At 58.9% G+C, this 12508-nt stretch overlaps 1 protein-coding gene across 1 annotated transcript; it reads left to right on the top strand.

Annotated features, from left to right (window-relative positions):
• Positions 1–2647: 2647 nt before the first annotated feature.
• SMIM35 (small integral membrane protein 35) lies at positions 2648–11771 on the top strand. The gene is made up of 5 exons (XM_067566199.1): positions 2648–2663; positions 6472–6588; positions 8612–8645; positions 9367–9504; positions 10133–11771. Exons 1-4 carry the CDS (start codon positions 2648–2650, stop codon positions 9476–9478), a joined length of 279 nt encoding a protein of 92 aa, XP_067422300.1. The 3' UTR covers positions 9479–9504; positions 10133–11771.
• Positions 11772–12508: the final 737 nt, after the last annotated feature.

Genomic DNA, 12508 nt, shown 5'->3' with positions numbered 1-12508 from the left:
TTCGTGCAGTACCAAGCTAGGGACTGGGCCGCAGGACAGGATATCAGCCTGCACGTGGCACTAGGTCGCTCTCTCATTAAAGAGGGTTCTTTTCTCTGGGTAGATCTACTAGCGTAACCCCAGTGCCGTTGTCTGTGCGGGTTTTGTCTCCCCGTTTGTTTAGGGCTGGATCACTTGTTGGGAAAAGGATGGTCTTATGGCTAAGGAGCAAGGCTCTGTGCCTCTGTTTCCCCTTCCACCTCTTGTCTAGTTAGACTGCCAGCTCTTCGAGGGGAGGGGGAGCGTCTCTCACTATGTGTCTGTGGGGCACCCGGGACAATGGGCCCCGATCTCAGTTCGAGGACTGAGGTGTTGCTGTGATACAAATACAGATGTTACTGATAAAACCAAGGCACCCTGGTGAGTTAGATCAGCTGCAAATCAAAGCAGCTAGGAAGTGGTTGTGTTTTGCCTGCTGAACCACTGCCGTGCTGCAGTGATCACAGAGGGACTCCAGTATCACTAGCTCCAGGTGTTCAAAAAATCATGAGTCAGGGCCCAGAAAACTATAAGTCTGGCTTACAAATCAGGAGGTTTTAAAAAACAATGGGTGCGGGGATCTTTTTCTTTCCCTTCTGGTTTTGGAGACTTAAGGGTCATTCCGATCTTCAAGCTTTTCTCTGCAATCACAAGGGCGAGAGCCTCCACTTCTCGAGATTTTTGCCTAATCCCATGACCCAGGAGCTGGGGTTTTAAGCAAAGTATCAAATATCATGAGATGCAATGAAGCTGGAAGAAGTGGCGTCTTAGATTGCTGGCTCTTGGGGGCAGCGGCCATCTCTTTGTCCTGTCTTTGTACAGTGCCTAGCACCATGGGGTCCTGGTCCATGACGAGCTGCCAGCCGCGACAATAATGCAAATAAATAATAATAATAACTACATCGGGATAGCATACCAACAGCGGGGATAGTTAGACATCTTTAATCCGGGACCAAGGTACTGCTTTGTCAGCGGGCAGCACTCCAGCAACACAGTCATTGTCACTTCCCCAGCATCACAGTCCTTTATCCATAGATTGCAAACACCGGGGGAAGATGGACGTGCAGCCCGATGCTTGCATGCATGGGAGAATTTGCTCCCCTTCATCCTCATCTTAGTTTACTCTCCTTTACAAAACGAAACGGTGTGCTGGGCTCCTTAGCTTCCAGCGTGCGATCTCACCACTGGACACTACAGGTCCACACAAGCAAAGGTGTGTCCAGAGGCATGCGTGGTGCAAACTCTTCTGGCTTCGAGGGTGTTGCAGCGGGGAGGCCTGTGACTTTTACACGTGTTAAGCCATGTGGCATGAATCATGCGGTAGGAGGAGGCAGGGCTAGAAAGACTTGTTTACCTGGCAAACACTCCCAGCACTCCGGGTGCCCAGGTAACTGTGCTCTAGATCTGGTTCCGGTGGGAGGATCTCTTGTCCCAGCAGGTTTTGCAGTGGGGGTGTCAGAATATTACCATCTTGGCAGAAGCATACGTTAGCACCGAGCTATTTGAGATCTCCCCTGAGAGCCAGCCTGCCCTTTCTTCATTGTTGTTTACGCACGGAAAGGTAAATGACAGGGTGTTGTTACCAGCACAAGGGAGAGGCACGAAGCTGCGTAAAGGAAAGTCACTGGCAGTAGTTTCTCAGGGGCCAGGGGCTCCCTGTGCTGAATTCCCGTTGCAGTGGGCAGAGGGCCACCATGCTCCTGGGCTCCCAGGCCTGGCTAAACTCTTTCCACCCCCAACAAAGCCAAGAGGCCCAGGCTGGGAATAAAGGTCACGTGTCTCCCGTGGGTGAGGCAGCCCCAGCCCCTTTGCACCCTCCCTGGCTGTCCTGCTGAGTCCTGGCTGGCCAATGCGCAGTGGGTCCCCGGCTTCCGTTCACTTTGGATGCCCGCCTGCTACAAGTTCTGCGTCCTGTGGGGCAGCTCAGGCGTCAGGGGAAGGAGCCTCCGGTTCTGGTTCTTTTGAAGGCAGGCACCCCAAGCACCCCTGCATGTTTTCATTCCCAGCCCTGGCCCTTTGCAGGCTGTCTGTCAAACCAGTCTCTGCCTCTTGCCTACTCAGGGCCCGCTGGGGAGATCAGCTGCATCGCCAGGCTTCCCTTCCACTCTCTCCTTAGACATCACAGCTGGGACCCGGGGTGGAAATGCCACGAATCCTTAAGGGCTGAGCCGAGCAGAGAGGCCCTTGGCCCCGTTACCCAGGAAATCTCTGTTCTGTAAGGCAGGTGCAGTGGACACATGCCTGGCTGCCTGGAGCCGACACGTCTGTGTCAGCCGGGCTGAGGGCTGAGGCAACCCTGCTGGGATTCGGCCCAGGTGTGTTGGACACAAGGAGATGGGACGAGGACTCTCTTGGCCTAGGCAAAGGACGGTGAAGGCTGAGAAGTGGCTGGGAGCCAAGCTGCCACCGTCACCACCGGGGATGTTTGAAGAGGGGCTGTGTCCCGTGGTGCACACACACAGCAGGCTGTGTCAATAAGGGGAGCGGCTGAGGCAGAGCCAGGCGGATGGGCTGAGCAGGACCGCCCGGTCTCAGCCAGCACAGCTTTTGCCTCACTCTCAGGAAGATGATCTGCCGCTCTGGGTGCATTGCATAAGCTGCTCCCGCAGGTTTGGTGACCCAGGAATAGATGGATCCCAAGCCAGGTAAATAAACGGCATTTTCTCTCTACCCTGTGGGACCAAGGTGGATCTTTAACGGGGTGCGAGATTTAAAGCATTGGCTGCAGCCAGGCACCCCCTCTAACCTCTGCGGATGCGCCTCAGTCCCACCTGCAGCCCCCTTGCTATTGCAGCCCAGCATCTCTGCCTCCCAGCTCTCCCAGTGCACCTCAGTCTTGTTCTGCTGCACGCTGGACACAGGAGATTGCGTGTGAAGGGTGCTCCATGCGCACGTAGCATGGTGGATTTTGTGATGCAGGGAGGTCGCTATGCAGAAGATGCACTGAACTCTTTGCACTTGTGAACTCGGCCCTGGGTTTCCAAACATGCTGAACTAATGCAGGAAATTAGTGACCCAGGAGCCCCTAAATGAGCCCTGTCTGTGCTGGTGGATTTGATGGTAAATCTGCCCCCTCACCCTCCAGTTTGCTGTGCAGGTTTGCACGTTGCACAGCTGCCTTGTGCTTCCTCCTCTGGTCCTGCACAGTGGCAGTCACAGGGCCACAGTGCCCTGGTATTTATTATTGCTCCAGCAACCCAGCAAGGATGTGCTGCGTTTGCAAGTCAAAAGATGGCTTTTCTCGCCACTGGCACAGCAAATTCTAGCCAGGCTCCAAGCCCCTGCTGGGAACATTTCTGTAAGGGGCGCTGGCCTGGCCGCTCTGTTGATGATGCGTGAGGCAGAACAGAACCCAGCTCCCTATCTGCTGTGTCTGTATCGACTGCAGGGCCCTCGGGAGGGAGCAGGTCTGATTCTGACACATGAGGCGGGGAGCTGCGGGGCCAAAGGGGCCCTTTTTACCTCGTTGCTTTTTTAGCAGCAATTGCTCTAAAGGTCGGTTTGTTTCAGAGAACCGGGTGGCTCAGGGAGCTGGTAACAGCTGGTTGGTTGGTTCCAATCCAGGCCAGGCCAGCAGGGACTCCCCACGTCAGCCCGGTGTCACACTTTGGGTCTAGCTGGTTGTGAGGTGGGTAACACCTGTCTCTGCGGAACGCTGGGCTTACACTGGGCGCTCCTTTCACGTGGCCAGCACCGGCTCTTAGTCCCTGCCTGCCGGGGGCAGTGTGAGCTGCTGCCTTGGCGTGAAGACGTCTCTCCCGGCTGTCAGGGGAGCGACTCTTGTCATTTCAGTACCTGGCTGACTCAGGGGGACAGTGGCGGGTAGGGGTGGGGTGTGGAGCCCCATTGCCATGTACTGGGGCGTGTGCACCCCAGATCAGAACAGACTGGGTGGCCTTGTTGTGGGGGTGACACTGTGCAGCTGAGAACAGGGACTGGGATCCTCAGGCTGTAGCGGGTCTGTCTGTCTCCTGGCCCCAGCACCGCAGTGTCTGAGCATTGGGAGGCCACCTGTTCCCCCCGTCCAGCTGCACGTGAGGGCTGTGCTCTACGGATCCTGGCAGTTTCCAGACCCTACGGGCCGTGTCCCCAGTCTAGTGAGGCAGAATAACCGGCTGTGGAGCAGGCTCTGTGGTGTGGGGGCCCTGAACACCCATGCACAGCTGCTCTGTGTCCTGCCCCCACCTTGCCGTGCAGTGGGCAGGAAGTCTGGGCGCTGCTCCAGCGAGCTCTGCTGCCCTCAGACAGGGGAGAGGGCAGCTAGCCCCAGGAGCTGCATCTCCCCTCCCCGGTAGTAGCTGGATCTCCCCAGGCAGTGCACATCTTATCCGCCATGCAGTCCGTCGTGCAGGCACTGTGATCTGCTGGGGAAATGTCTGCACCCCGGGGGCATTTTCATCTCAATGTAGCTTGCTTGTTAGGTCTCCCTCTCCGCTGCCGGAGGACTGGGGAGACTTGCAGCTAGCAAGGTATGGGGACTTGCAGCTAGCAGGTGCTGCTGCCGGGAGCCCAGGGACAGAACCACGGGGACCCGGCCAACTTCCAAGACACACCGGCTGTTCCAGGCACCCCAGGATATTCCAGTCCCCTGGTGGGCTCCAGTCTACGGGGAGACAGCCCTAGAATCAAAGCAACCAGCAATGGGCAGGGCCATTTGGCTGTGCGGCAGGGCCGTAGGAGATGGAAGGTGCCACCGAGGCGCCAGGATATTGACAAACCCTGCAGGCCTCTTTCTTGGGTGCTGTCGCAAGCTGGGGCCAGCTGGGACGTCACAGCTGTCCCCACGCAGCCTGTTGTAGCTACTTGGAGCTTCCCAAAGGACGGGCAGAACTCATCTCCGCCTGCGCTGACAGCAGAGGCCCCGCTGCCCACTGCGGAGGAGAACCTCCCTTAGCTGTCAGCTGCAAGGGGAGGTCTGTGACACACAGTAGAACAGCTCTGATTCCCACCAGTAGAGGGCAGCAGTGCCATTAGCACACTGGCCAAGGCATTACTGCACTTTTCACTGAACGGACAGTCTCGGCTAGAGATCTGTGCTTGCCTGAGTTTGCTAGTTGGGTGTGTGACGTAGCGACAGCATCGCTGACCTCAGCCGTTCAGCAATCACGTGCTAGGCCCCTAGACCCTGCGGCTGGCTGAAAAGTCACAGGAGTTTGTATAACGTAGTACAAATAAATAATGAAATCACTAACAATTAGTGACATCTCCAGTTATGTACATCCGTTGTATTATCTGCAGAAGAACGACACACAATAAATGCAACAATAAGTAACAATTCGGGTTTTATTTTCTTGGCCTTCTGGTTTCTGAGCCTTTACGGCTCATGTTTCCAAGCTCTGCTCTGCAAACACGAGGGCTAGAAACTTCCCAGCCAGGTGCAGCAGGACTGGCCATGCTGGGAGGGTGTTGTGGAGTGTGTGTGAGCAGCCTGCAGCCCACGGGTCTCTCGAGCCCCCCAGCAGCTGAGGTCAAACCCAGTCACCTCCTGCTGGTAAGTGTAGGCAGGGAATAGCTGGGAATTGGCTGCTGCTGGGCCCTGCTCATGTGGGATGAGGAATCCTGTTTACGGCCAGCGCAGTTTCCTGTTTAGGCTGAGGGCAGCGAGTCTCCTACGCGGCCCACGACTCATCGTGGAGGGGTCACGCTCCCCTCCTGGGCTGCGTTTTCCAGCGCGGGTCTGCGTTGTGCCTGCAAATATCCCCACCCCGCTCCTGCCTTTGGGGTGAACGTGGGGGATCTGCAAACATGGCGCCTTGCGCTTGCCGGGGCTGGGCTCGCTCACGTCTTCCAAAGTCCCCGCTGCGTGTGTGATGGGTGTGCCCACAGGCACTGCACGGACGCTGGGAGAGAGAGCCCCTGCCTTGACGAGCTGACAGGCTAAATAGACAAGACAGAGGCGGGGTGGGGAGGCCCAGCAAGGGGAAGAGACTCTGGCTCCTCCATGGCGGTCAAAGGGAACCACATTTCAGTGGCAGTGAGAAAATCTGGGGTGGGGGAACCACTGTTGTTTCCTGCCAGATACCCTGTGTCACTGCTGCAGATGGTCAAGGACCATCAGCCTGGACCCCACGGACCCGGTGTGTGTGTGGCGGGGAGGGGACAGGACAGGGCTTAGGTTTTTTTTAAATGAAAGCTGGGATTTTCCCAGAATCCCATGACTCCAACAGCTGGGGATTTGAGAACAGCCCTGGTTATGAGGAGACTCAAGAAGATCTGGAGGGTTGGCCCCACTGCGCTGTGCTATGTATTGCCTACCTAGCCGTCACGCAATGCCCCGTCTCTCCAGGCCTGTAGAGGAACAGCCCAGCCGACGAGGCAGAGGTGAAGGGCTCTGTACCCTTCCCCAGGGCCCGTCTCCCGGCTGTACAGAGCGCCAGAGTGCCAGTTCACCTCTAGGAATTCAGCCGCTTGGAAACGCTTCTCTGCAGAGCATGTCCTGCTTCTGACTTGCAGGAATCGAACCCATCAGCATCCTGGGGCTTATCCTGGGCATTGGCCTGTCCTTGCTGCTCCTGGGCATCCTGGGCTATGCCTTGATCAAGTGGTACCAGAGAGGACAATGCTGGCATCGTAAGTACGGGGCAGTGGAGACGGGCTCAGGCAGGGGCATGCGCTGCAGCCGTTAGCAGAGGGCTCACCTGGACATCTCCGAGGACATTCCCATTTCTGGCTCTGAGCAGGGGCTGCCCCTGGGCTACGGGAATGCTGGTGGGACAGGGCCCTGGCCAGATAAGAGGCTCCCCTAGTAACCTGCACAAGGATTTCACGTCTGTGTCTCTAGTTTGTGTCTGTGTCTGTTTGGTGCAGCTGGGGAGTCTCGGAGCGAGACGGGCACCCTCTGCCCACTGCTGCAGTGCACTCTGCTAGTGTCCCCCGGTCGCACTCAGAGTGACAGACTCTGCTTGCCATGACCAGCAACCCGCGGGCAGCAGTCGCTCCAGTCCCGGGGGAGGCAGCACCCAGCAGCCCCCGGCATCTGCCAGGACGTTTTGGAGAGGGGACGTTTTGCACAGACCCCAGGGCACCCAGCTCTCTTGCCTAGCTGCATCTTTTATACCAATGCAGAGCAGGCAGGAGCTGGGCTCCTCAGACCTTGGATCCCTGACTCCCAGCGAGTAATTCTAGCTGCTGAAGGGCTGCCTCGTGCGTGGGGCCGAGGCCTTGCAAAGGGAGTGGGAGAGGCCAGCGCAGCTGCTCCAGGTGAGTGCCAGGTGCAGTCAGCTTTGGGAAGCTCTGGGGCTGTTACCGGTGACTCAGACCAGCGCACACAGCCAGCAGCTAAATTTGGATCGTCCTCAAGCTCCCCCTTCATGCAAGGCCCCCGGACTCCCAGCCAGGCCCCCGGCGCTCTCACCGGGCCTCGAAAGCAGGGGAGGGAGCTCTGTAAGCGGGAGACCAGTTCCGGTCTGTTCAGTGCTGCATGCCGGAGCGATGCCTGTCAACAGCATGACTGCCTCGGCCCTAATCAGGGAGCAGGGTCAGGGTTATTTGTATCTGAAAAGTTTCAGAGCAGGGGAAACCCCTGGAATCTACCTGTCCCCACAGACAGCCTCAGCATGGGTTGTTTTTAGACAAAGGCAAACCAGTCGGGTGCTGCGGGCAGCCAGGGGACTTGCTGCCGTGTCCCATCTTGGGGCTGCTTGTGGGGAAGCCAGCACACTGTGCCGCTTAGCCGCCACGGGTGGAAGGAGCCCCTCACCCCGGCTGGACGCAGAGCTGGCAGTTAGAGGCTAGGACTGTGTCCTTGGCAAGTTGGTGGGAGTGAGGGACCCCCTGGGTCCCTGTGCAAAGGCTAGGAACTGTGTCCTGGGGCTCCTGGTGGGCAGGTGTTTCCAATTGCACGTTTGTGGCATTATCCTGCAGAGACAGAACGTGGGGCCAGAGCCCCAGCTGGCAGAGATCAGCAGTGACGGGCATGCAAGGTGCTTTGAACCACACCCTGAGCCAGCCAGGCGGTTTTGCCTTTTGTGAATGGGGAGTGAAAGGTTGCTCTGTGCTCCCCATCTGACCGCAGGGTGGCTCTGTGCACTTGCGCTTTGCTCAGCGTGTGCCCAGGCCCACGTGACTGAGGGGCTGGTCCACGGGGTCACAGATGCATGGAACATTTGACCACTGACTTTACGGTCCCGTTACCCACAGGGAGAGAGCACAGGCAAAGGCAGGAACAAATGGCCTCTGGTCTGAGTTAGCTGCCCCGGGTGGATCATCCTCAAGCTGCTCTTATGTACGGGCAAGACTCCAGAGGCCCAGCCAGAGCTCCCCTGTCCTGGCCTAAAGGCAGTGGGGACTGCAGGGTGGTTAGAACTGGGCCTGAGGGAGGCAGGGTGCTGGAGGGGAGGGGTCATTGTCTCGGAGCCCAGGGAGCTCCCTCCACTTATCACACCACACCCCTGTGTCCGGGACGGGTCCGTGGCAGGTCACGCCCACGGATATGCCAGACACACGCAGCAGCAAGTCGGGGCAGTGCAGGCCAGGGAACGTCCCAGAGCTGTGTAGCTGTGCAATGCCACGCAGGGGGGTGCTGCCGTGTAGTCTGCAGCTCCCCTTCTTCCCCTAATGGTCTCTTCTCCTCTCCCCCTCTCTTCCCTCCCAGGGCCTGATTTTGTTTTCAACCTGTACCACATCCGGTGAGTATGTTTAATGCCCTCCCGCAGGCATGGACGGTGAATTACCTCGCCTCTCTCCCGGCTGGGGGGTGGGTCGGCAGGTTTCCCCCTGCCTGAGCGTATCAGCTAAGCCAGGCAGGGCAGGACAGCTCACCACAACCCCGCTAGCTGGGGGGGGGGGCTCTCATCTGAGTAGCGGGAACCGTGACCCTGCCGGCCTGTCACTGCCGCTGTGTGCCGACGGGCGGGAGCTGCACTTAGGGCTTCAGTCCCATGCCGACAGCTTGCGAGATTTCAGCCCTGGAAGACCCACACCCAGCGCTGACGCAGCCCCAGACCCAGAGCCCAAGCCCTAGCGGGATCTGGACTCTGCCTCCCCAGCGTGACTAGCACGTACGTAGGTGGGCTTCGGTTCTCTGGCTGACACGGGGCCCCTCAGATTGAGGGGGAGAGTTCAGGATGCTGGGCCTGTCGGGGCATTCCCATGTAACACGGATGGCCCCAGTCTGCTCCATCCATGACAACTCTCTGCAGCACTTGGGCCCGGCAGGATTTGTCAGTGCAGCCCCTGGTCAAACAATCCTGTACTGGGGGGGTGTGTGTGTGTGTGTGTGTGTGTGTGTGTGTGTGTGTGTGTGTGTGTGTGTGTGTGTGTGTGTGTGTGTGTGTGTGTGTGTGTGTGTGTGTGTGTGTGTGTGTGTAGCGGCTCCATCAGACACTGCTTCTCTCTGGCTCCCTGTAGCAGCCTGAAATCGTTGGAAGTGGAGCTGGCCCCACCATTCACGGTCAGTGGCTCCATGAGAGAGACGGGAAGCGGGTACACGCGGTTCCATGACGGGGGCATGAGATGCTGAGGAGCTGGAGACGCTGAGGCTGCAAGGTGAGAGGCTGTGACTGTGAGGCAGCAGTTCGTTTCCTCCAGGGCCGGGAGCAGGGGCGGGTGACTTTTAGCTGTGGGCGTCTTTTGTCTCAGATCCGTGGAAGCATCTCACTCTGATTCAGCTGCGATATGAAAAAAGTCCCTTTGAAAGTGGGAGGTAAAGCTAAGGTGAGGCAGTCCCTTTCCCCTGCCGGCCGGTTCCCCTCCTGCCAGCGTCTCCGATCCCTTGCCCGGGGAGTGGTCCTGCTCTCTGGCCCAGGCAAGGTGAGTCAGGGCGGGAGAGGGCAGCGCTGTAGCTGGCTCTTGCTTTCTCAGGAAAGATTACAGCCCAACCCGCAACATCCTGCAATGCCCCCTGCTGCCCTAAGTGGCTGCACGGCACCGGCCTGCCAATCTCAGCCGCTGGCGTTCCCTCCTTCGCCAGCCCCACTGCTGCCAAAAACGCCCAGCGGCAGCGCCTGAGAACAGGTGTCAGGTGCGTGGCTGGGAAACGGGCTGGCCACGCCTGCCTCTGGGCCCAGACAGCCCGTCCATTTCGCTCCAATTCACCGCTCTTATGCAGGGCCTTTCCCAGCACCCCGGGAGGCACACGCACTGGGGACCTAACCTTTCCCCTGCCTCTTTCAAGACAGGCCACCTGCTCTGGAGAGGAGGCTGCATTTGGTTGCGTGAGCTGTATCTGTTTCCCTGTGTCTCTCTGCCCGCACACTGCCCTCCATTACATGCCCCGTCTCTGCATAGCCTCGCTGGGCCGGGACGCTGCGCGGCAGCTCGTGGGCACGGCTAAGGAGGAATCAGAGCAGCAATCCTTCATTGCCTCAGGGTCCGGCTCCGTTCCTGGCACTGCTGCTCAGTCAGCAGCGTGGTTTGGGTCGCCGTGGCGGACAGGGAAAGGATGCCTGTGCTTCCTGCAGCCCGCTCGCTGCATCCCGGCGGGAGGGTGGGTCTCCAGCCCAGCGCAGGAGCCCCGCCTTGAGCTCAATGTAGGCGAGGCCTGGATGTGCCTCTCTCCAGCGCAGACCCTTTATTTTTTGTGCCCGCGGCTGTTTGGCCTGGTGTGAAAGGGGGACGCCACCCGCAGGCCAGACGATGGTGGCCAGAGCGACGTCCCTGGCATCTCCCGTGGAGGGGCAGGTTGCTGGTGCCTTTGCAAACCGGAGCATTAATAACACATCAGCCCTCCACTGCTCCTCCCTTTCTGGCGAACAAACTCTGCTTATTTCCATGGGCCAGACGGAGTCCCCGGGGTCCGGCTGAGTCCCCCAGCTCAGCAGCAGCCGAGACCTTACAACGTGAACCCGGCGGCTTTCCGGACGCACCTCCCGCTCAGTGGGCTCCCTCCATTCCCCAGTGGAAGAATCTCCTCGTCCCGCTTATCACTGTTCCTTGTTTGCATCCTGGCAGCAGGCAGGGCCCCAGCTGTGGGGCAGGGTCCCGCGAGGTGCTGTACACACACCGAGCAGGGCTGCTCCCTTCCCTGTCTCAGCGGCACGTGGGGGGCACGCACAAAGTGGGAGAGCCCCAGGGAACAGCACAGTGATGGCTGGCACTAAATGGCCCCTCGCCCGGGTGACGCCCAGATCAGGCGTGCACAGCTGATCCCCCGGAAGGAGCCTCCTGCGGGGTGAAAGGCGGAAGGTCTCGGCCACACTCCGGCCCGCTGGCCACACGGCCCTGGCGTGTCACGTCCCTGCGTGGGAGCAGGACACACGGACAGGCCGCTGTTGGCTGGGCTGCAGCCCGGCTGCTCTTTTGAGCTGACATTGGTGCCTCGTGCGTGGAGGAGGTGGGGCTGCTCCAGCTGCATCGAGTGCCCGTCTCTTGTCCTGCTCTTGGCAGCTTTTCCCGGCCTCTGCGATTTCCCCTCTGAAAAACCCTCACCATGCCTGAGGTCTGTCTGGTGGTGGGAAATCCTGGGTTTTCCCCAGGCTCCTGTTTCATTTCCCCACTCAAGGCCCGCCTGTGGCTGCAGCCTGGCGCCTGAGGCAGGTTACTTCCTCCCGAACACCGAGCTGCTGTCCACGGGGGAGCAGCTGAGCACTTCTCCTTCCTCCCCGGAGCAGAGCTCCCGGAGCTGCACCTCCCCAGCACATCGACAGAGTGCTCATGCCTTGGCTCCTTGCTGTGCACCACCAGGTCCCGATACAGCTGCTCTGGGACTACCAAGTCACCCCGGCCCGTGTGCCAGCTGCAGGCGGGGCTGCCCCACGCGGCGAGGCCGGCTGCAGGGTGTTCTCTGGGTGTGAAATCAAGCATGCACCTGAACAGTCGTCTTCCCAGACCCTTTATTTTCAGGATTGCTTTGCCATTCGCCCAGCCACTGGCAGCCCATTCACCTGGGATCCACCCTGCCCTGTTCACCCCCAGTTCCCATTGCCAGAGCCCGCAGACGTCGGAGTAGGATGGAGACAGTCCTGTTGACTCCAGTGACACAGGATTGGCTAAGCAAGTCTCATTCCCTCCTTCCCAGGGGTGCAGCTTTCTCTACTTCTCCTGGCCCAGGCAGCAAGGCACTGGGACCGTGGCTCAAACCTTCTCGGCCCCAGGCCCAAAAGACGCTGGGGATTTTCTTCATGCAGACGGGAACCATCACAGTCTCCAGTTCCGGGATGACTCCCGTGTGTGTTGGTTTGGGGTTCTTCCCCCCACAGCAGCTCCTCCTCAGTTTCGAGTTGTCACGAAAGCTGGGGAAATTCCTGGATTCTCAGTTCTTTGAAAAGGAGCTCTACAGATGCTAGATTTCCACTGAAATGAAAGTGTTGCAATGTGTTTGTTTCTCAGAGAACTTCTCTATTTGCTGGGTTGTCCTCAGTTTCTTCCGCTCTGCCCCCTCCATGGGATGGGGAGGGAATCATAGGCCATAGCTGCATGAGTAGTGAGCCCAGATTTCAGCCGCTAGCGCAAGCTCCAGTTGTGCTCTAGCTCAGTGCTTGACAGGAGGATTCGAGGCACGCGTGCGTATCCTGGCTTTCCTTGTCTGCACCAGGGCTGACGTCTGGGGAGA

The sequence above is a fragment of the Emydura macquarii genome, unplaced genomic scaffold (assembly GCF_026122565.2).
Source record: "Emydura macquarii macquarii isolate MOO-44397 ecotype Brisbane River unplaced genomic scaffold, CSIRO-AGI_Emac_v2 contig_312, whole genome shotgun sequence".
Taxonomy (NCBI): Eukaryota; Metazoa; Chordata; order Testudines; family Chelidae; genus Emydura; species Emydura macquarii.
The sequence above is the reverse complement of the archived record's forward strand: the minus strand, read 5'-3'. Positions and strand labels throughout refer to the sequence as shown.